The sequence below is a fragment of the Leopardus geoffroyi genome, chromosome D1, assembly GCF_018350155.1.
Source record: "Leopardus geoffroyi isolate Oge1 chromosome D1, O.geoffroyi_Oge1_pat1.0, whole genome shotgun sequence".
In the NCBI taxonomy this organism is placed as follows: domain Eukaryota; kingdom Metazoa; phylum Chordata; class Mammalia; order Carnivora; family Felidae; genus Leopardus; species Leopardus geoffroyi.
This window is the reverse complement of record NC_059329.1, coordinates 56,436,623-56,460,714: the sequence shown is the minus strand read 5'-3', so window position 1 is coordinate 56,460,714 and position 24,092 is coordinate 56,436,623. Positions and strand designations below refer to the sequence as shown.

At 45.6% G+C, this 24,092-nt stretch overlaps 1 protein-coding gene across 2 annotated transcripts in view; it reads left to right on the top strand.

Annotated features, from left to right (window-relative positions):
• Window positions 1-24,092, top strand: part of MOGAT2 (monoacylglycerol O-acyltransferase 2) — a 56,835-nt gene that overhangs the window by 15,783 nt on the left and 16,960 nt on the right. Inside the window, exon 1 of one of the 2 annotated variants that reach the window (XM_045483967.1) lies at window positions 19,585-19,750. The exons of the other annotated variant lie outside the window; for it this stretch is intronic. Coding sequence (XP_045339923.1) covers window positions 19,660-19,750 — 91 coding nt within the window. The 5' untranslated portion in view covers window positions 19,585-19,659. Of the gene's footprint in view, window positions 1-19,584; window positions 19,751-24,092 lie in introns of those variants that run through there. 2 annotated transcript variants of the gene reach the window in all.

Sequence of the window (24,092 nt, the reverse complement as noted above, 5' to 3'; positions counted from 1 at the left end):
TGTTGATACATTTAGAGCTAGTTAGGCCATCTTAACTGCTCTCTAGTGGGCTGTTGTATGATAAACCATTTTTCAAAAATCTACTTCTCCACTGAGAAATAGTTACATTGTTTCCATTTTTTTTTTTATCTATTGCAAATAGTACAACATATTTTTCCTTATATGTGTCTCCATAGCCCATGTGAGAGCATTTCTCTCTGGTTAATAATCCAGAAGTAAAATTTCTGGCCCTTCCAATATATGCAAAAACAACTTGCTCTCCAAAGTGATTGTGCCAATTTTCACTCCCCCCTGTGATATGTGAGAGTTCCTGTTTCTCAACATCCTCACCAATATTTGGAATTACTAGACTTTTAAGCTTTTGCCAGCCTGGTAGGTAGAAATGTTAAATTATGAGTGCTTAAATTTGGATACTAGTGAGGTTAAGTATCTTTTCATGTGCTTATTGCCTATTGGGAGTTTTTGTGTATTACCTGTTCATGTCCTTTGCCAATTTTCTGTTAGGTTGTTTAAAGAATTATTTTATATGAATTCTTTAAATATCCTGCATATTAATCACAATATTGTATGTATGCAAATAATATTATATGCTTGTACGTATGCTTATATGTATTGCACATTTCTTCTCCCAGTGTGTGACTTAACTTTTAACTTCATTTATAGTGTATTTTGAGATACATAGGTTTAAAGTTTTAAGGCAATCAGATGTGTTCATCAAATCAAAGTTTATGCTTTTTGCATCTTTAAGGGGCACATGTACCCCAATATTTATAGCAGTACTATCACAATAGCCAAATTATGGAAACAGCCCTAATGTCCTTTGACTAACAAATGGATAAAGAAACTGTGGCACATATATATGGCATGGATTACACAATGGACTATTACTCGGCAATCAAAAAGAATGAAATCTTGCCATTTGTAACAAGGTGGATGGAACTAGAATGTATTATGCTAAGCGAAAGAAGTCAGTCAGAGAAAGATAGATAACCATATGATTTCACTCATATGTGGAATTTAAGAAACAAAACAGATGAACATCAGGGAAGGGAAGGACAAATAAGGTAAAAGCAGAGAGGGAGGCAAACCGTAAGAGACTCTTAAATACAGAGAACAAACTGAGAGGTGCTGGAGGGGTGTTGTGTGGGGGGATGGGCATGAAGGAGGGCACTTGTTGAGATGAGCCCTTGGTGTTATATGTAAGTGATGAATCCCTGACTTCTACTCCTGAAACCATTATTACACTGTATGTTAACTGACTTGGATTTAAATAAAAATTTGTTTTAGAAGGATGAAAAAAAAAAAACCCTCTTCCCTACTCTGATGTCAGTTATAAGGATATTCTCCTATATCACCTTTGAAAAGTTTTTGTCTCTAGATTTTCAATCCACCTTTTGCGTATGATGCAAAGTTGTGTGGCACACTAGCCTTCTGCCCTACTCTGCGCTGACTGTTCGAGGCCCGGATCCTGCTTCAGATTCTGTCTCTCTCTCTCTCTCTCTCTGCCCCTCCTCTACCTGTGTTCTCTCTCTCTCTCTTTCTCTATCAAAGATAAATAAATAAACATTAAAAAAAATACTCCCAGGATATTTCAATTCAGGTCCACAGGATACTTACTCACCTTTCTGGATTCCCTTGTAGCCAGAAGAGGTCAGGTGACATGGCTCTGCCCAATGAGGTGTAAGCAGAAGAGCCTTGGCGATTTCTACGAAAACATTGACTTAAGGGTCTTTTCCCTTCCACCTCCTTTCTTTCCTTCTCCTACTTCTTTTCTGAAAAATAGAAAGGCTAGAGGTTAATCACCCTTATGCCAGCATGAGGTGACAATCTTAAAGACAGAAGCTGCAAGCTAAAGATGGTGGAGGGACAGACAGAAAGAACTTAGACCATTAATGACGTTGTGGGGCTGCTCTGCCCGTCTGCCTCTGGACTTTGTTGTTGATTTTTAAGTTTTATAATTTTTTTCTTCTGTATATATTTAGAATTCTTGTTGTGAAAAAAGACAAATCCATTTTTGGTTAGGCCGCTTTCACGTGACTTATAGCGGAATGCAAATCTCAATACAGAAAAGGACCTAGTTTTGTTTTGTTTTTCCATATAAACACCCGATCCTTTTTTTTTTTAATTTGCGTGAGTAAAGTTGACACACAATGTAACATTAGTTTTGTAGGTGCTCAGCATTGAAGTTCAACATCTCTATATGCTATGCTGTGCTTACCACAAATGGAGTTATTTTTTTTTAAGCACATTTGAGGTTTATCTTTTCCTCACTGACTGATCCTGCTTCCTCTATATGACAAGTTTTCATAAGTGTGTTCCTAAACTTTATATTCTATTTTGATTTATCTGTTTATTTACCCCTATGCCAATATTATAGTCTCAAATCATTGTAAGTCTTTTTTTTTTTTTTTTTCAACGTTTATTTATTTTTGGGACAGAGAGAGACAGAGCATGAACGGGGGAGGGGCAGAGAGAGAGGGAGACACAGAATCGGAAACAGGCTCCAGGCTCTGAGCCATCAGCCCAGAGCCTGACGCAGGGCTCGAACTCACGGATCGCGAGATCGTGACCTGGCTGAAGTCGGACGCTTAACCGACTGCGCCACCCAGGCACCCCTCATTGTAAGTCTTAATAGCTGGTAGGGTAAATCTTTCCTTCTCTTCCTCTTATTCCAGGTTGTCATCTATTTGTTCGCAAAGATTTTTTGAGCACCTACTGGGTGCCAGGCACCGCTCCAGGGTATGGAGTTGAACAAAATAGATAAACATCTCTATTGTCATGGAGCTTACATTCCGTTGGAAGTTTTGCCCTTCATCCTTCTGTATTAATCTTTGAATCAGCTTGTCAAATTCTTTGAAAACTTTTCTGAAGCAAAAAAGCCTTTTGGAATGTTTTATGGAGTTGTATTGAATTTATTTAGTATTTAAGAAGAATTTCCATCTTGTGCCTTTTGAGATTTCCTGGCTCATAAAGATGGCAAAGCTCTCTGTTCTTGTATGTTCTTGGGTAATGGCTTTTGTTGTAACTGGAAATGGCATTTTCTTTTCCTTTTTATTTCTAAATAGTTATAAACTTACAAGAAGTTGCAAAAGTACTGCCAGGAGGCCTCTGTGGCCATCACCTAGCTTCTCCCAGTGGCCACATCTCAAATAACTACAGTACATTATCAAAACAAGCGATTGTACTTTAATATCATACAATTAACTAGACTGCAGACCTTACTTGGATTTCACCGGTGCTGGCACACACTCCTTTTTCACTATGCCTTCATGGATAGTCCTGTGACATTTTATCACATATTTAGATTTGTATAAACACCACTGCAATTAAGTACTATCACCACAAAGGATCTGTCTCTCTCTCTTTTTTTTGTCAAACGTTTGTTTATTTTTTGCGAGAGAGACAGAGTGCGAGTGGGGGAGGGGCAGAAAGAGAGGGAGACACCGAATCTGAAACAGGCTGTTAGCATAGAGCCCCACGTGGGGCTCCAACTCACGAACCACGAGATCATGACCTGAGCCGAAGTCAGATGCTTCACCGAGTCGCCCAGGTGCCCCCAAGGATCTCTGTCTCTCTTGTTACCTCTTCATCATCACACCCTTGCCTGATTTCCCTAGTTTCCTTGGCAACCACTACTCTGGTCTCCATCTCTAAGCTTTTGATATTTCTGAAGGTCATACAGATGCAATCATAGAGTGTGGAACCTTTTCCTCTCAGCATAATTCCTTTAAGATGCACCCAAATTGTTACACACGTCAACAGTTTGTTCCTTCTTATTGCTGAGTATTATTCCATTGTATAGATAAGCCACATTTTGTTTAACCATTCACCCATGGAAGGACATCTGGGTTGTTTCCAATTTGGGGACTTTACAAATAAAGCTGGTATGAACATGCACGTACTAGTTCTGTGAACACATTTTCGCTTCTCGGGAGTCATTTACAGATTGCATGGTAAGTGTATATGTAACTTTTTAAGAAACTGCTCTCTATTTTCCAGAACAGCTCCACCATTTTGCTCTCCTACCAGCAGTGGATAAAAGACCCGGCTCCTTACTTCCTTGCCAGTATTTGGTATTATCATTTCTTTTTTATTTTAGCCATTCTAATATGCGTGTAGTGATATCTCATCATGGTTTTAAGTTAGCATTACCCTAATGTCTAGGGATGTTGAACATCTTTTCATGTACTTCTCTGAACTGACATATTTTAAAATTACATCTTTTATTATAATGATACACAGCAGGATGGTCGAATTTTTGCATGTATCGATCTCTATTTATCAACCATACTCAACTTTCTAATTAGTTACAATAGTTTATAGATGATCTTGAATTTATTGGTCACAAAAATGACAATTTTTGTCTTTCTTTCTTATTTATATCTCTCATTTCTTCCTCTTATCCAATTGTTCCTAATGCATCTCTAGAATTATTGTTCCTGACTTTAATGGGAATGTTTCCAATATCTCACCATTAAGTATGATGTTGATTTTTGGCACAAAATATTTAGGAACTATCCATTTGCTCCAATATTACTAAGAAATTTTTCAAACATCAAAAATATATGGTGAATTTGTCAAATATCTTTTCAGTCTCTTCAGAGATGATCATGTCTTTGCCACTTTGATCTCTCAACCTATGTAATTATAATATAGCTTTTTTTGAGAGAGAGAAAGAGAGGCACAGAGAAAGGGGGGGACAGAGGATCCAAAGGGGGTTCCATGCTGACAGCAGTGAGCCCGATATGGAGCTCGAACTCATGAACTGCGAGATCACCACTTGAGCCAAAGTCAGACGCTCAACCAACTGAGCCACCCAGGCACCCCTATAATATAGCTCATTACTATTAAACCATTCTTGCCTTTTTGGTATAAGGTTAATTTGGTTGCAGTGTGTTGTTCTTTTAAAGTGCTTCATTATTCTATTCACTAAAACTTTAAAGATTGTTTTGTATTAGTACTTACAAATAAGCTTGGTTTGTTTCCTTTTTGCTGTGCCTTTTGGTCAGGATGGCCACCGATGCTATGATGACTTTACAAAAAGCATTTGGATGTTTTCCCTTTCTGTGCGAGGTAACAGTTTAAATGGAATTGGAGTTAACCCTTTCCTAATGACTCGAGATAACACACCTGTGAATCACTTGCACCTGGGGTGGGGGAGCTCTTTGCCTGCATGCCAGGGGGGGTCATGTCATTCCCCTGCTTGAGATGTTTCAATGGCTTCCCATTGCTCTTGGAATAAAATCTGATTCCTTACTGGCCTTCAAGACCCTGCACGACCTGGTTCAGGTCTGCTAACACTTCCTGTCTACAGTCTCCTACTGTTCACTGCACTCCAGCCACATCTGGCCCCTTTCTGTTCCCGAAACACCCCAGGATTGTTCCAGCCCAGAAAGCTTTGCACTTGCTGATTCCTCTGCCTGGAATGCTCATTCAACTGTTATATTGAATGGCTTATTCTCATCCTTCAGGCCTTGCTTCGAACAAGCCCTCCCTCCCATCCTATTTAGAGTGAGGTCCCTTAGTTCCCTTTGATCATTCTATGTTTCCTTACTGTATCACTCATTATGCTCTGTAATTGTCCTGTTAACTTTTTTACTTGCCTATTGTCTGCTATGCTATCTTCCATCCCACTGTTGACTCTGAGCTCCTTTGAGTTCTCTCGGAACCTTGCCTGTCTCATTCATAGTGCATAGCAGACAGTCAAACACACACACACACATACACACACATGCACACACATAAAAAATATTGTTGACTGAATGAATCGATCAGAGGCCCAGTGATGGCAACCCTGGGAAGAATAGCAGTACTATTGTCAGAAAATAGCTAAGGAATCGGCTAGGGTGGAGATTAGGTTTGTACACGTTTCATTTTAGATGATAACAAAGGAGCCAAGTGGAAAGTTTCGATAGGCATCTGGAGATATAAGAATGGAGTGAACTGGAAAGGGTTATAAGTGTAGATTTGGCTTTTCCTTAACCATCTGTTAATGTACTCAATTACTCATCCACTAATGTACATGTCTCTTCATCCACCCATCTATGAATCCATTTATTCATTCATGGGTTTAGATCACAGACTTTGGAGTAAACCATGAGCCAAACCCTGGGTTCCAGGGATACGTGACCACTGGACAGTGTCTGTCCTCAAAGAGTGTAAGTCTGGAGGGAATTGGGAGAGTAGTGGACATAAAGTAATAACAGACCGTAGTAAGCACTGCTGTGAGGTAGCCACAAGTGTACCTTGTGAGTGAAAGTGAACAATTTAATCTTGAGGGCATGCCAAAAATTAGGGACGATTGGAGAGGAGGAGGTGACAAGAGCTGACAAGCAAAGGAAGAGGTGTGTCAGGGTCATAAAGGGAGAAAGAGGAGAGAAATTATATCATAGTAGAAGAAACTTAGGCTTTAGAGTCCGAGTGACCACACTTTGAATCCCAGCCCTGCTTCTTACCAAGTGGGTAATTTTGGAGAAATGATTTACCCTCTCTGAGCCTCAATTTTCTCCCTGGAAGATAGATGCCAACCCCAAAGCCACGCAGAGTAGATCCTGCCAGATACATAGTAGGCACTCATGGATAATGGCTGAATGGTGGTGATGGGGGTGGGGGTGGGGATGGCGGTAACTGGAAGACAGTTTAGAAAACTTACTGCTTGTTTGTTGAGCAGCATCTGACTTAGATTTCTTGAGACATTGCCCCCGGAATTGAAGAAGCCACATGAAGTTTCGGTGGAGGGTGGAAGTGGGCCAAGTTTGTGCTGCCATCTTTTGCAGGCTGACTGCCGTTTTGATGGAGGCTGGATACCAGCCATCTGCTTTCTGTAAGGAAAATGCATTAGCCACAATCCATTTGCTGGATTTGCTGACTCAAAATCTTTCATGATGACTGCTGAAATTAAGTACCTACCTTTCTTTTTTTTTTTCTATTTTAAAAGACATGCCTTCCTGCTGCGCTTAAATAGTAGGGTCAAGTGCAATGGTTAGGGGAAGTAGTGTTTAGTTAGAATCGATATTCTCTTGGTGAATATGGGGGACTGTGGCTTGGAACTTGGTGGAGAGGATTACACATTCTGCCTTCCACCCCTCTGGAGTGGCGGAGCATTCCAGGTGGGTAAGGGAAAACAGAAGCTGGCAGGAAAATATAAATATTTCTGTCAAGCAGGCCTTCAAGGGTGATAGTGGCACCTGCTTTAAGTCCCCAGAACTGTGCCCAAGATCTACCAGCTATGTGGTAAATAGACCTCCCATCCCCTTTCTCCTATAGGATTGGCATCCTGATGCCCTGGTGTCAAGGTCCTAAAAAGGGAAGGAAGCCAGGACATGGGTGGCCAAACTCCATGACTGGTGAGATTGTGGGTTCAGAAATGGCTGGAGAGAAGGCAACTCCTCTCTATCAAGTGCCTACAGACTGCCAAGCATTATGCTAGTGGCTTCATGTTTGATCCTCACAATAGCCCATGAGTTAGTACTATTCAACTCATTTTGCAGATGAGGAAACGAGTGACTTGCCCCCAATCATGGAACTAATTCAAGACGGAGCCAACATATGAACCCACGCCTTTCTGACCCCAAAGCCTCCACTCCTCATGATACAGCCCTATGAGGTTGGAACGCTGGGGAAATGAAAAGGGGACTGAGCTGTGGGAGAACCAACAGCTCTGATCTCTTGCCACTTAGTCAGCTCAGGGCCTTAAGTCCTTCAAGGAGCCAAACTTCAAGAGAGCTCGGTCTGAGCCAGAACTTACAGAGTGGGGGCAAGGTGGGCAGGAGGGTGCAACGTGGAGGTGGCCATGGGGGCAGGGGGATTGCTCAGAATTTCCTGACTTCCTCCTCCCTCAAAGTCTCTTCTTGTTGTCACTCTTTGGCACAATAGGGGTGGCCTTGATGCCCGTGTATGTGAGCTGCTGGAAGCCCCCGGACCCCGGCCACCCAGCTCTGCTGTGAGCTCAGCCCTCTCTTTGCAGAGAGCCAAGGATATTTTAATGGTCTCATGGCTTCATGGCTTGGGGCCCATGAGCTTTTTCAGAGCTTACACAAATACAGAATAGTTAAGCCCTGGGAAGAAAACTACACTGGCTCCAAAGCGTGAGCAGAAAAACAGCAACGTCAGAATGAACAAATGTTTCATTAAAATGTCTGCAAGTGCAGTATTAATGCCAACCAGTCATGGGCGACCCAAACCAATTCTTGTTTCGTTATAATAAGTATAGTTAAGTTCAAGTTACAAAACAAAAGGAGTGACTTGCTCTTCACCAAACTCGAAATTACAAAAAATCCTTTTCAAAACATTTATGGCAGTAAATGGTATTTGATGCAAGAGAAGTTTACTATGCTTGCCGTGATGAGAATGGTCTCTAGTCGCTGAATGCCTTAGAAGGACTCTGCCGGCCCTACAGGGCAGGGTCCCTTTGGGTCACAGGGCTGGCCACAGAGGAGGGAAGCTGCAGCTGGTCTCTTGGCGGAACTGGGGATCACGATCCAGTAGGCAGGGACGTAGGTGGGGACGGGGTGGGGGGGCGGCATCTGCCATCAGCAGCTGTGGTCTCTTAGGAAATACTGGAGAAGGACAGCTGATGGGCAGCACACAGTGGCCCCAAACACCCGTATGTATCTGCTCTTCCGGAGCGGGTAAGCAACGCGCTCAACATGGGTTCTAACAGCGCCCTCTGGTGGCGGCTGTGTGTGTGTGTGTGTGTGTGTGTGTGTGTGTGTGTGGAAGCGGCTGGCTGGGGCCCTCCTGGAGCCAGAGAGACCAGGGAGGAGGCCGCAGCTGGGTCCAGTGAAGAGGTGATGGGAGTCTGGGCTGCACCGGGGGCAGTGGAGACAGAGGGAAGAAGATGGACTTGAGAGATGTGCCTGAGGTAGAAATGGCAAGACTTCCGGAATAACCGGATGCGGAAAGAAGGAGAAGGAAGAGTTCTGGTAACTCCAGAGCCCCAGAGGGGTTGGCGGTGGTGCCAGTGCTAGCCAGGGAATGCGGGAGGAGCAAGCGTTTGGTAGATGCTGATGGCAATTCACATCATGCAAACTTACTAGGCTTGAAGGGGCGTGTGGTATGTCCACAGGAAACCATCCAGGGTGCAAAGTGACACGCTGGCTTCAGGAGGTGGGCCCCAAGTGAAGGCGCAGATGAGGGCACCCACCCAGACAGAGCATGTTTATTTCACCAGAGGACCTTTCACCTTGGGCTTTCTCCTAACACACCGCCCATTCATTCCATGCACAAAGCCTCTGCTGATGTTCACCGTCTGGCAGAGAATGAGGCGTGAATGAAGGAAGCTGAGCTGTGTGGTGGCAGGGTCCCCATCGCGAGTGCTGTGGGTCTCTGCTTCAGCCTGATGGGTGGGGGAGGGGCCGTAGCAGGCCCCCTGGTGGAAGTGACGTCTGAACTGAGTCTGGAAGTCTGAGAGGGGGGGGTAAATATGGAAGGCATTCTAGCAGAGAGAGGAGCAGGCTAGCTCATGGAGCCCAGATTATTAGCTGAGGGTTTTGTTGTGGCTGTTCAGGGGAGTAAGAGAAAAGAAAGGGTTCAGAACCAAGACTTACTCAACCCCGACAAGGGGCTGTGTTAGTTTTCTAACACTACCGGAGCAAATGACCACAAATTTGGTGGCTTAAAACGACACAAGTGTATTCTCTCACAGCTCTGGAGGTCAGAAGTCTGAAATTAGTCTCACTGGGCTAACAGCAGGGCATTGATCGACAAGATTCGCTCCTTCTGAGGCCCGAGGGGGGATCTGCTATCTTGCTTTTTCAGCTCCTTGTGACTGTCTGTGTCCTGGGGCTCATGAACCTCCCTCCATGTTCCAGGTTCACTCTAGCCTGTGCCTCAATCATCACCTCTCCTCCTGTGACTCTCACCCCTGCGTCCCTCATATAAGGACCTCTGTGATCATGTCGGGCCCACTTACATAATACAGAACAATCCAGGGTAATCACAAACTCTTCGATAATCACACCTGAATAGTCCTTTTTGCCACGTTCACAGTTTCTGGTGCTGACAATGTGGTCATCTTTGGGGGCCATTAATTCAGCCTGTAGATGCCCAAAACATACGTCATCACCAGGGCACAGAGAGCCACACTTAGACCCTGGGAGCCTGTCTGATCCAAGACCCAGGCTTTTAGTTCCTACCCCTGGCTGATTCCACTGCAAGTCCCGTGTGGAATCTGGCCACTGCCCCTGAGCTCAGAGATTACTTACTTTCTAATTAAATTGTATTCCCACAATTAGGCAAACAGGGGTGGGGACTGTAGGGTTGAACACAGCTAAATGGGCTCTTCTCAGAGCAAAACTCACAGCAGGACTTCTCAGAGCCTTTATCATGTTGTGTACTCTGACTCTCCAAATTCAACTCATCACGAAGCTTTTCTGAGATAGCAACGTTATCTCAGAACACAGTTTGGGCAGTGCTGCATAGACCAGGCTACTTCCTGGGGTGTCAAAGAAGGTGTTATTTAAACCAAGAGGAGACAACAATACAAAGGCTGGGGAGTGGACATTCCAGGCAGAAGGGACAGTGTGCATAGAGGCCCCCAGGTGGGAGGGGATGGCATATTTAAGGAAGTGAAAGAACGAAAGGAGAGTAGTATGGCTAAATCACAGGCACACGGATGGAGAAGAGAAGTTTGGCAGGGGAAGCTACCAGAAAGACCAGATCGCACAGGTACTGGTGGGTCATGGTGAAGAGTTTCGAAGGTATCATGTAGGTGTTATGCATGGAATTTGCATAATAAACACAATAACAACACTGTTTGAAAATTTGACTACAAGAGGGTAAGTCCTGCTCCCAGTGAGCAGAGCAGTGGCTGATAAACAGAACAGGAGCACCTGCCAACCATTTGCTGAGTGAAGAAAACAGTAAGAGGAGGAGGAACATCAGTACAGAGGCTACCGTAGTAGTGCCTGCAGATGATGGTCTGGGAGACGGAGAATGGACGTGGGACAGGTAAGGGAGATGCGTTTTGGAACTAGATGTGACAGGAGTTGCTGATGGGTTGAAGGGAGGGCATAGATAAGGGAGGAATCTAGAGGTCTCCTGGGTTTCTGCCTCAAACAACTGGGCAGATGATGTGCCGTTTTCTGTGCAGGGGGAGACTGGCAGAGGCTAAGGGATATGGTATGGGGGGTCGGGGCAAGAGACCCAGGAGTCCGCTCTTGAACATGCCAGGTATGAGAGGCCTTTGGGATATGTGGGCACGGACATCAGGCTGACAGTCTGGAGCCCAGAAGAGAGGTACAGGTGGAAGTGGCAGCCATGTCATGAGCCAGGTCACCCAGGGAGAGTATGAATGAAGGGAGAAGAGGGCCGGGACCCACGTGGGTCCATAGCGGTCTTAAAGCCAACAAAAACCAACAAAAACCAACCCAGCCGAACAAGGTCATGTTAGTGTGGTGAGCTGGAGAAGTCTGTTTCAGCTCCCTGGGTTTGCTTCTTCCTCTGTATAATGAGATGATAATTCTCATAGGTCTCATAGGACCCTACCCCAAAGCCCCGGACACACAAGGAGGGGCTCAACAGATGACAAAGCCCCAGGATGGCCCCGCTTTCTCCGTTCTGACAAGACCAGAAAAGAGACAGACTTAGCTCTTCTCCAGCCGAAGCCAGCAGAAATAGGTCCCTTAGCCATCTCGATGAGTTAGTCCCCCTCAGAGCTTTGCCGATTCTCCAGGCTTCTCCAGAGCACTGGCCAGCAGGGCCCTGCCCTAGAAGGGAAGTCCATGCTGCATGCAGCTCCTCAGAATGACCACGTGAGGGAGCGCCTCCTCAAGGCTGGTGCTTGCTGACTCTCTCTTCCTCTCCCCTCCCCCCATCCCCCGCCCCCCGCAACTCCCTCTCCTCCTCTCCCTCCCTTTCCCTCTTCTGTGTCTTTCATCAAAATTTCCCTCTCATCTTCTCTGGGCCACACTCTGTCTTCCATACTGAGGACACAGAATTCCTGAGCCTGAGAATTTCATGAACTGTTCAAGAAAGGAAGCCAATTAGAATCATGGAATAGAGAGTGTGATGTAGGGGCTCTGGAGTAAGAAAGGCCCAAACGGAACCTTCATTCTGCTTCCTGAGGGCTGTGAGATCTCAGGCAGGTCCCTGCACCGCTCAGAGCTGTGATGACACCTGCAACTGCGTTGGAGGGTTGTGAGGATTATGTAAAATGTCAGTGTTCATATGTGTGAATTAGCAATACCAATAGCACCTACCTTGTAGTGTTGTCTTGAGAATTCAATGAAACAATACATATAGATCTCTTACTTCACACGTGGCACTCAAAAATGCTAGCTCTTTAGTAAGTATTAATATTAGGACAACTCAGAGTAGGCCCTTAGTGTCAATTCTTTCTCTTACACCTCTAACCCCAGCTCTACTTTATACATGTAGAAAGTGAGGCCCACGGAGGGTCTGTGCTTTCTCAAAGTCACCTAGGCAATGAGGCACAAGGCGGGGACCACTCCACGTCTTTCTTCTGTGCCAAGCATAAAGCCAGCAGCAAGAGGCCACCAGGATGGCAGAGCAGACAGGGCCTTGTCCACCCAGGTGGGAACTCAGCACCTAGCAGCTGATGGAGTCCTCTGCACAGCACCCACTTGTAGCAATTAGCTGTGGTCTCAGGTCCATTTGGTTATTTCTAGTTAGACAATTCAGCCTGCCGGCTGAGGGCTCTGAGGCATTTAAGGCCTTTTACCGAGTGGCCCTAATTTAACTTCTAATTCCATGCTTGTCACCCTCCCTTCCCTCAACACTTGATGTTTCAGATACTTTCATTCATTCATTTATTCTATAAATATATGCGTGTCTACCATGTGCCAAACCAAGGAGGGCTTGCTACTCACAGGCTTGAAAGAGCAAGGGGAGGGAGCTACCACTGGAGCCCGGGGGAGTGGTTATAAGGAGTGGGTCACCTGTTTGGAGCTAAGACCTTTAGTGGAGGGATGCAGCCAACCCATGGAGACCCAGAGGGAGGGAATGGAAGGAAACCCCTTTGCTGATGATGAACATAGGGGACCAAGGGAGTGTGTGTCTCAAAGATAGGCAGGTTGCCGTACTGAGAGCCTAGTGTGAACATTTACAGAGAGGTGGAAACAATAAGAAAGAGTGAAGTGGAAATACTAGAATGAAAAAAAACATACATGAAGTGCTTTTCTGAATGCATCAGAAGACTCCATACATCGAAAGAAAGGATCAATGAACTTGAAGATAGGTCAATAAGAAATTACCCAAACTGAAACACAAAGAAATAAAGGAGTAAAAACAAACGAACAAACAAACAGAAGAGAGTCTTCAAGAGCTGTACAATATCAGTCTAACATCCATGTAATTGAAATCCCAGGAGAAGAAATAACAGACCAGAACAAATATGTAAACAGATAGGCTGACCATTTTCTAAAAATAATGAAAGATATGAAATCATAAATCCAAGAACATAGAGAATCTCAACAGAATAATTTTTTTAAAAAATCTAGACAGTGGGGCGCCTGGGTGGCACAGTCGGTTAAGCGTCCGACTTCAGCCAGGTCACAATCTCGCGGTCCGTGAGTTCGAGCCCCGCGTCGGGCTCTGGGCTGATGGCTCAGAGCCTGGAGCCTGTTTCCGATTCTGTGTCTCCCTCTCTCTCTGCCCCTCCCCCGTTCATGCTCTGTCTCTCTCTGTCCCAAAAATAAATAAAAACGTTGAAAAAAAAATTAAAAAAAAAAATCTAGACACCTTCTATTAAAACTGCTAAAAACCAAAGGTAAAGTGAAAATATTAAAGGCAGCCAGGGGAAAAGATACATTACATACAGAGGAACAAAGATAAGAATTACATCTTTGAAGAGCTAAGAAAGAAAAAAAAACTGTCAACCCAAAATTCTATAACCAGTGAAAACAGCTTTCAAAATTAAAAAAAAAACAAACAGATTTTGTAGACAAACAAAAGCCAGGAAATTAATTCCCAGCAGACTTGTGCTATAAGAAACATTAAAGAAAGTTCTTTAGGCAAAAGGAATATGATACTGACAAAAGCTTGGGTTTACACAAAGAAAGAACTCCAGAAATGGTAAAAATGAAGGCAAATAGAAAATACTTTCAGGGCTCTCTGGGTCCACAGTCATATCATTTGCAAGGAATAGACTTATCCCATTTCTCCCTAATTCTTGTGCCTCTTACTGTTTTCTCTTCTCTAACTGCTTTGTCTAGTGCCTCCAGTACAACGTTGACAAGTAGAGGGCCTCTTTGGTTTATTGCTGACCTTAGTGGAAATGTCTCTAGTATTTCTCCATTAAGTAAAATTCTAGCTTTAGGAGCAAAGTATATATTTTATGATACTAAAAAGACACTTACCAATTCATTCTATGGCGAGTTATATTAAGGGCTTTTTCAGCATCTATGGAGATAATCACATGATTTTCTTCTTAAATCTATTAATCTGTTATATTAATGCTTTCCCTAATCCCAACCTGTTCATGGTAATGTGATGGAATGTTTTCCAATATTTTCTAATATTTCTAATATTTTCTTTAAATACTTGGCATTAATATTCATAAGCAATTCAATAAGTCTGTAGTTCCCTTTTTTGCATACTGCTTTCTTTAAAAAAATTTTTTTTTAATGTTTATTTATTTTTGAAGGAAAGAGAGACAGAGTGTGAGCATGGGAGGGGCAGAGAGAGAGGGAGACACAGAATCCAAAACGGGCTCCAGACTCTGAGCTGTCAGCACAGATCCGGACATGGGGCTCGAACTCACAAACCATGAGATCATGACCTGCGGTGAAGTCAAGTGCTTAACCAACTGAGCCACCCAGGCATCCCTGCATACTGCTTTCTAAAAAATTGCTTAAATATCCATGTTATACTTACTATATAAGAAAAAATTTGGAAGTTTTTTTTTTTTAGAGCTTTATTTATTTATTTTTTAACGTTTATTTATTTTTGAGACAGAGAGAGACAGAGCATGAACGGGGGAGGGTCAGAGAGAGAGAGGGAGACACAGAATCTGAAACAGGCTCCAGGCTCTGAGCTGTCAGCACAGAGCCCCACGCGGGGCTCAAACTCACGGACTGCAAGATCATGACCTAAGCCTAAGTCGGAGGCTTAACCGACTGAGCCACCCAGGCGCCCCAGTTTTTTTTTTTTTTTTAAAGGTTTGAAACAATCTATGGAGTATTGGGACTATCTGGTCCCTAAAGACTTGGCAAAATTCTCCTGTGAAACCATCAGAATGCGGAGTGTTTCGTGAGGAAATTCCTTGATAATTTTCTCTGTTTCTTTTATGGAAATTAATCTATTTAATCGTTCTATCTTTATTTAGGTCAGTTTGGTAAATTACATTTCCCCAGGAAACTATCAATTTCATCCAAGAATGCAAATTTATTTGCAATGAAGTTTGCACCATAGTTTCCTTTGAATTTCAAAATGTATTCTGTTCAATTATCTCTCCACTGTCCTTTCTCATTTTGTGCTTGTGTGGCTTATCCCTTTTCCTCTTGATTACATCAACTGGTAGTTTATTTCATTGATTTCTTTAGAAAACAAAAATTTTAATTTATTAATTAGATCTATTCTTTCTCTAATCTCTATTTCATTAATTTCTGCTTTTACCTTTATTTTCTGCCTTGTGTTTTCTTTTGGGTGTCTCTATTGCTATTTTACTAGATATTATGACCCGAGAACTTAATCCAGTTTTTCTTTCTTTCATTTTTATTCACATATGCGTTTGTTCAAAATGAACTGTGAGTTCAACATTTTATGAACTGCAACGTTTTAAGAGAGATTGTTTGGAACTTGTTAAGATAATTTGAAAATGTATATGGATGAGTGAAGGGGTAATCATAGCCTGGACAATTTTTTTTTTTAATGTTTATTTATTTTTGAGAGAGAGCACAAGTGGGCCAGGGGCAGAGAGAGAGGGAGACAGAGGATCTGAAGTGGGCTCTGTGCTGACAGCAGAGAGCCCAATGTGGGGCTCGAACTCACAAACCCGAGATCATGGCCTGAGCCAAAATCAAGAGTCAGATGCTTAACTGACTGAGCCACCCAGGCACCCCTAGCCTGGACACTTCTAAGATAGAAAAACAAGAAGGAGACTCATGCTCCCAGAGATGAGAACTAACAGTTAACATGGTGTGGCACTGGCTGAGATGAATTCATTTATCGATGGGAGAGAACAAAAGCCCTGAGTCAGACCCGGAATGCTGTGGTACACACGACAGAGGTGATGCACTATACCATCGAGGAAAGGGGGGAGTGTTCAACAAATGGAACTGCAAAAGATGATCATCTATGTGTTAAAAACCAAAAGTGGAACCTGACTCATACTGTGTAAGAATCCAGATGAATTAAGAACTTACACATGCAAAAGAAAACTTGAAATTCTTAGTAGAAGATACAGAGAGGAAGAGGTTTCCCAAATCACACCAAGCAATGTCTATGGAATAAAAGACAGATAAGCACAGCTATTTTAAAATTAAAAATGTTTGTTCATCAAATGACACTTTAAAAGACAAGCTAAATGTTGGGAGAAGAGATTCACGATATAGGCAACCAATAAAGGACTAGTAGCATAAGTGCCTAATTTAAATTCAGACAAAACCCCCAAACAGTGCTGTAGAGAAATGGGCAAAAATTAAGAATGAGCTTTTTAAGGTGACTCGGTGGCTCAGTCGGTGGGGCGACCAACTCTTGATTTCAGTTCAGGTCACGATCTCACCGGTTGTGAGACGGAGCCTCACGTTGGGCTCTGTGCTGACAACACAGAGCCTGCTTGGGACTCTCTCTCTCCCTCTCTCTCTCTGCCCCTCACCTGGTCACATGCATGCTCCCCCTCACCCTCATTCTCTCTTGTCAAAAATAAATAAATAAACTTTAAAAAAAAAAAAAAAAAAAGAGCTTTTCCCAGAAAAGGAAAAGCCTACGAATAAAGGCATGTTTACCATTAGTGATCAGGAAATGCAAATCAAGACCACAAGATATCGCTTCACAACCCTAGCAAAAAATAATAATAATAATAAGTCTATTCGTACAAGGCTCAGAGAGGGTCTGCATCTATGAGATCTCTCACATATTCCCAGAATGTAAACTGATGCAATATTTTGGAAAATGGTTTGGCTCTACTCCCAAGCTTGAGTGTTCACAGACTCTTTGGCCCAGCCGTCCCTCTGGCTGTGCTGAGACCGTGGGAGGGTCAACCCGCATAGAGACAGAGGGACCAATAAGAAAGCTGGCGTCAGGGAGCCTGGGTGCCTGGGTGTCTCAGCCGGTTAAGCATCTGCTCTTGATTTCAACTCAGGTCCTGATCTCATTGTTCCTGGGTTTGAGCCCTGTGTTGGGCTCTGTGCTGACAACATGGAGCCTGCTTGGGAATCTCAATCTCTCTCTCTCTCTCTCTCTCAAAATAAATAAACTAAAAAAAAAAAAAAGTCGATGTCAGGTCAATCAAAGAGGCTGGCTGTGGGCGTGTAAAGCAGGTTTCTAATACAAGGCATACTGAAATCAACAAAAGACTACAACAAGAACTGCACAGAAAACAAAATCCGAATGGCCAATAAGCATATTAAAATGTGCTCAACCTTATTTGGCATTACAAAAATCCTATAACCTCTATGAAGTCCCTCCATGCACTCACTACAGTGGTTAAAAGGTCGAGGAGGATGTGAAGCAAGCAAGCATGTGGGGCTGTAGGAGAGGAGGTGTATACAACTGCCTTGGAAAACTAGTTGGCTTTATACCAGGAGACCCAGCATTCTTTTCCCATGCACACATTCCACAGAAATACACACCAATGTGCACCAAAAGACAGGTACAGAAATACCCACACTACTGTACGAGATATAGAACAGTTGCTAAGAGAATAGATCCCAAGAGTCTTTATCACAAAGAAAAATTGTTTTCTTTCTGTTGTGTCTGTATGAGGGGATGATTGATAATTAATCCTGTTGTGCTAATCATTTCACAATATATGTCAATCAAATCATCAGGCTGTGTACCTTAAACTTATACAATGATGCATGGCAAGTGTTTCTCAATAAAACTGGGTTGGAGGGGCGGAGACTGTCCAGAGCAGTACAACTCATCACATTCAGAAAACAGGTGACAACCTGAATGCCTCTCAGCAGTAAACTGGATAAATTGTGGCATACGCACCCAGTAAATCCTATATGGCCATGGGACCAAACGTACTACAAATGCAATCTGGGGCCAAAGAAGGCAGTCCCCAAAGAGTATACCCTGTAAGATTCACTTTTCATGAAGTTCAAAGTGAGATAAGGACCGTGGTGGCCTACAGGGAGGAGGAGAGTGGCTGGCCAAGGTGCTGATCGTGTTCCATTTTTTTTTGCTCAGAGTGGTAGTTCCGTAAGCGTGTTCACTTTGTGAAGGCATGTCACTCTGCCCAGGATCTGTGCATTTTACTGTACGTTTGATACACTTCAATTCAAAATGCAGGAGAGCTTTAGGAGAATTGACCAATGGATGTGGATGGAGGGGGAAAGAACGAGTCTGGTGTGACTAAGGTTTTAGCATGAGGAGCCAAGTTCGTGGAGTTATCCTTCACTGAGATGGCAAAGAGGAGAGGAGAGGTTGGCGGGGGCAGGTAAGGAGAATTCAAGTTCAGTTTTTAGACGTTCTATGATGGAGGCGTCCGGCAGGCTCTCAAGTGAAGATGTCAAGTAGCCACCTAGATATTCAAGTCTGGAGCCCCAGGGGGAGAGCAGAGCTAGAGACGGAGATCTGAAAGCCTTCATCGTATAGGTAGAATACAAGGCCACGAGGGTGGATGAGATCTCCAAGGGAGAGCGCGTAGAGAGGAGAGAGAAGGTCCAAGGACTGAGGGGACAGGAAGGTGCTCAAACATGTCATCGGGTAAAGGATGAGAGCCACAAAGGAGACAAAGGAGCAGCCAGAGAGGCAGGAAGGAAACCAGGAGAGTGTGCCATCCACAGGCCAGGTGATTTCAAGGAGGAGGGAGTAATCAACCGTGTCTCAGTCTGCTGATGGGGTAAGAAGAGATCTGAGAATTGACCCTAGACTTAGCAACATGGAGGCCATTGTGGACTTCTGTCGAGGACAGTTCCAGGGAATGGTGGCGTCTGAAGTATGGGGCGGACAGAGAGGGGGGCGAAGGTGTGGCCCGCAGACAGCTCTCCCAAGAGTGTGCTGTGCAGGCAAGCTGAGAAATGAGGCAGAGGGGGAGGAGATGGTGGGGCCAAGGAATTTTTAGGTGAGCGCTATGACTGCACGTTTGTAGCGGGCGAGCCGTGGACATGACAGGAGAGAGAGGGGAGATAATTTCTGGAGCCAGCTCATCGGATACAGGAGGACAGGATTGCATTATTCTGCTTGGGGCAATCACCTTCCAAGTGAAGGGTAAGATTCGAACAAGCAGAGAGAAATCAGTAGCAGATAAGGCCCTGCCTGAGGAGGCAACTATCCTGGATAAGGCTGACACACTTCCTTTTTTTTTCCCCTCCCTTTAGCTAGACCCAGGGCAGGTGGATTCAAAGGTTTCTCCTCGGAAACAGGTCCCAGCCAGAGGCCTTGAGGCTGGGTGGGGCTGGGAAGGGCACACCCCTCCTCCCACCCCCCTACAAATGCTTACGCAACCTCCAGTGGCAACAAAAACCAGCCGGTGTCTCAGACACGACAGCAGTGCTCAGAGAAGCCTCTGGAGCCGGCGGAGGAGCCAGCATGGTGGAGTTTGCACCCCTGTTCGTGCCATGGGAGCGCCGGCTGCAGACCTTCATGGTCCTGCAGTGGGTCTTCTCCTTCCTGGCCCTGGGTAAGGAGAGATGGGCTGGGGGCTGGGAGACCACGGGCATCTGCCGCTTCGGGCGCACACAGTGCATCCATGGTGGAAAGACATCCGTTCGAAAGGGGGCTTTGCTGTGCTCAGAGCCCCTGCTCAGAGCGCCTGGAGGCTTTGGAGGGCGTGGCAGGGTGTGGGGGTAGGGTGGGGTAGAAGCCATCACCTGTGGCTTCCGGCAGGTTACCGAGCTTTCCTGGGGTGGGGGGTTCCACCTACTTTAGTACCGGGACAGAGACCCTGCCTCAGGCGGCCTGGTGGTGTGGGGAAGGATCTAGGTGATTGTGGGAAATTTCCAGGCTCCTCAGAGGGAATGGGTTTCTTTCCTTCCTTTCAGAGAGGAGGACACTGAGACCGGCAGGTGGGGAAAGAGAAGGGAACCAGGAAAGGACCCAGGGGAGTGAGCGGGGTCCCAGACAAGCCTGGGTCAGACTCTGGCTGGGCCACCGAGCATCCGCGTGACCTCGCTGGACCCACGCCTGACCTCTGTGGGCCTCTACTGCATCAGCTGTAGAATGGGAATACCAAAGCTGCCCTTGCCGGGCTGCTGTGGGGTGAAGTGAAGAACGCGTGCTTGCTCTGCCCAGCGCACATCTGGTCCAACCCCTGGGCTGGGATCCCACGGGAAACATGCGTAGGTTCCCCTACCCACCCTACCCCCACGGTAAGCGCGTTGATTGTGGCCAGGGAGACCACACTTGCCCCAACTGCCCTCTGCTGAAGAGGACATTTCTGAGGAAGGCCCAGGGCTGAGCATGGGAAGAGAGTGACTGGGGGCATGTGGGATTCTTCACCTCCTCTGCCAGCGCGAGACTGGGCAGGCACGGCTTCCCCAACGGCTGGTGTCCGCCTGTACATTGATGCAAGGTGTTACAATATGGGCATACTCTGTACAGGCTGGTCAACGGCCATTTCCCCCACACACACGCACCCCCAGCCCCCTCCACATACACCCCACACCCCCACACATACCAGGTGCTCCTGCAGAACCCCCTCACAATTCGGCAGCTGAAGGAATCACCCCTGGAAAAGCATGCCCTCCAGCACCCTACATCGCTTACAATTCATCTGTGTCTCTGTGCCAAGCGTAGTTAAACATGGAATATCCCTGGTTATCGCCGGTTACACAGACAAGTAGAGAAAGCGAGTACCCTAACTGCCCAAGGTTGTAGGGCCTGAGTCCCGGGCTCCTTCCAAGCCACAGGAAGAAAGGGAAGGAGGAGCAGAGAGAGGGGAGAGGGCAGAGGGCGTGGGAGCAGGTGAGGCTAAGAGACTAAAGGGCAGATAGAGCCTGGGGAAGGAGGCCCAGCCCAGGGCATGCTACAAGTTTGCTGGCTCCTGGACAAAGGTCACCGGGCGCCCAGAGGTGGGCTGTGGCCTAGGGATCACACAGAATGAGGTTCATCATGCACATGTCTCGCGTGAGCTTTATGAGCGTGATTGGGTTTGTCCTTGCCGCTGCACCCACCTTGCCTCCGCCCCCCAGCCCTGCAGGCCTGGGAAGTAGGAGCCTGGGAATGTCAGGAGCAGCACAGAGAGGTCAAGTAGCCCTGGGCCTGGAGGACTAGAGGGAGGACAGCTGAGAAAGGGGATCTGGGCTCACTGGTGCTAGGACAAGAAGGTTTTACCGTATCCCTTTTCCTGGGGGCGAAGGGGAGCTTCAGAAGGGCTTTAGGTAGGGGAGTGACAAGGTCTAATCTGTGTGCCAAAGGACTCTGTGGCTGCACGGTGGATGTATCTACAGTTTGGATTATGGGAGAATGGACTGATGGCTGGAGCAATCACTGCCTACATCAGGGGTCACCACATTATGGCCCATGGGCCAAATCCAGCCCACTGACTGTTTTTGTATTTGTAAAGTTTATGAGCTAAGAAGGATTTTCACATTTTTAAATGGTTGCATTTTAAATGGTTAGATCCCTATGTGATAGCCTCCAAGTTGCCTCTGGAGTCTCAAAGTCTAAGATATTTGTAACCTGTCCCTTCAAAAAAAAGATTGCCCACCCTGGTCTAGGGAGGCTGGCAGTGGGTGGAGAGAAATGGCCCCATTCAGAGCTACTTAGGAGATGGGTCCACAGGGCAGGATTGAAAGGCTGGCCCGAGAGTAAAGGCTTCCGGTGGAGGAGTAAAGACTGCACATTTACTGAACAGCTGGTAGATGCTGGTGTCAGAGGAGACATTCTGGGGAATGGCAGAAGCCAGAGAAGTGGCCGGAGAAGTCAACTAGGACTTGGCACTAAGGACTCAGGGCCAACAGCCGAATACCTCCCAAGTGGGTAACTTGCTTACTGTTCCCTTACCTCTCCTCTATAACTCACCCAGGAAGGTAAGCGCCATTCAAACAGCTCGTCTGTGTCCTCAGCGGCAACTCCTGCTCCTACAAGAGTCGGAGTCCGTGAATATTTGTTGAGTGAATAAATGGGAGCATGATGCTGCCAAAATGGTAGAGTTGAATCCTAGGTTCCATCCTCCCAGCTTGCTGTGTGACCTTAACCAATTGGCGTACCCTCTCTGGACCTTCGTAAAGTCAGGTTTAAAATGTTTCCTCTCAGAGTCGTGAGGATTAAGTGAAAGAAAGTGTCTCCCTTCCTAAGTGACCTGTAGCCTGGAGGTTTGTCTGCTGAGAGGAGTTGAAGGGTGAGCTGAGGGTGAGGGGGATGGTGGGTGTGGGGGAGATCTTTCTGGTCCGTTGCCAATGCCCTGTGTGTTTTATCTTAATGTCTTTTTCTGACCACAAAACTGATACGTGCTATTGTAAAACATTCAAACATAATGTGTGTCCTAAAAGCAATAGACTTCCCCAAATCCTACCCTCCAGATAGCCACTATTAGCCATTTGTTTTTATTCTCTCAAGCTGGTTTTTATTTTATTTTATTTTTTTTAACATTTATTCACTTTTTGACAGACACACACACACACACACACACACACACACAGACGCACGAGTGCAGGAGAGGGGCAGAGAGAGAGAGGGAGAGAGAGAATCCCAAGCAGGCTCCCTGTTGTCAGCACAGAGCCCCACGCGGGACTCAAACTCACCAACCATGAGATCATGACCTTAGCAGAAGTGGGCCGCTTAACTGACGAAGCCACCCAGGAGCCCCTCTCAAGCTGGTTTTCTTTTTTTTTTTTAATTTTTTTTTTCAACGTTTATTTATTTTTGGGACAGAGAGAGACAGAGCATGAACGGGGGAGGGGCAGAGAGAGAGGGAGACACACAGAATCAGAAACAGGCTCCAGGCTCTGAGCCATCAGCCCAGAGCCCGACGTGGGGCTCGAACTCACGGACCGCGAGATCGTGACCTGGCTGAAGTCGGACACTTAACCGACTGCGCCACCCAGGCGCCCCTCAAGCTGGTTTTCTTAAAGTGGGAGACACCTATAGAGACTTCTGATTTTGCCCAAGGGGAGAGGGGCCTAGCTGGGGTTCTTAAACTTTTTTTCCCCATTAAAAACTTTTAGTGTGGAAAAGGAAATAAATAAAATTTAACTCAAGCCTCCTGCCATCCTTGTCCCCTGTAGCCTATTTCCTTCCTCCAGAGCTATGGGCTCTTTTTCTCCTCTACACGTGTGCAGCCATATACAAGTGCTAACGTTCTTTTTCATATAAACGGTGGCATTTTATTCCCACTCTGCTACAACTTTCTCTTTCAAAGTTGTTATTAAAAAATATTTAAGGGGCACTTGGGTGGCTCAGTCAGTTAAGCGTCCGACTCTTGATTTTGGCTCAGGTCATGATCTCTCATGGCTTGTTGAGTTAGAGCTCCATGTCGGGCTCTGTGCTGATGGCACAGAGCCTGCTTGGGATTCTCTCTCTCTCTTGCTCTCTCTCCCACCCTCCCTCTCTCTCTCTCTCTCTCTCTGGCCCTCCCCAGCTCATGCTCTCTCTGTCTCTCTCAAAATACATAAGTAAACTTAAAACAAAAAATATTTAAGACAAACAGGTGACCAACCCACAAGCACTTAATGGTCCTTTCCCACCCCCTCCAGGAACCGCAAGGCCTAGGTGAGGATAAAGCACTGTTGAGGCAGAAACTGGCCCGCAGGTCTGGGAATGTGGGGGACGTGGGAGGGAGGGGCTGACCATGAGAGCAGCGACTCAGGGCTACCGTTTCTTCTAGTTTTCTTTTTTTTTTTTTAAACATTTGCTCTTTTCATCTTTTTTTTTTTTAATGTTCATCTAATTGTGAGAGACAGAACGTGACCAAGTGCATGCGGGGAAGGGGCAGAGGGAGAGGGGGGCACAAATCTGAAGCAGGCTCCAGGCTCTGAGCTGTCAGCACAGAGCGCGACGTGGGGCTCGAACTCAACAAACCG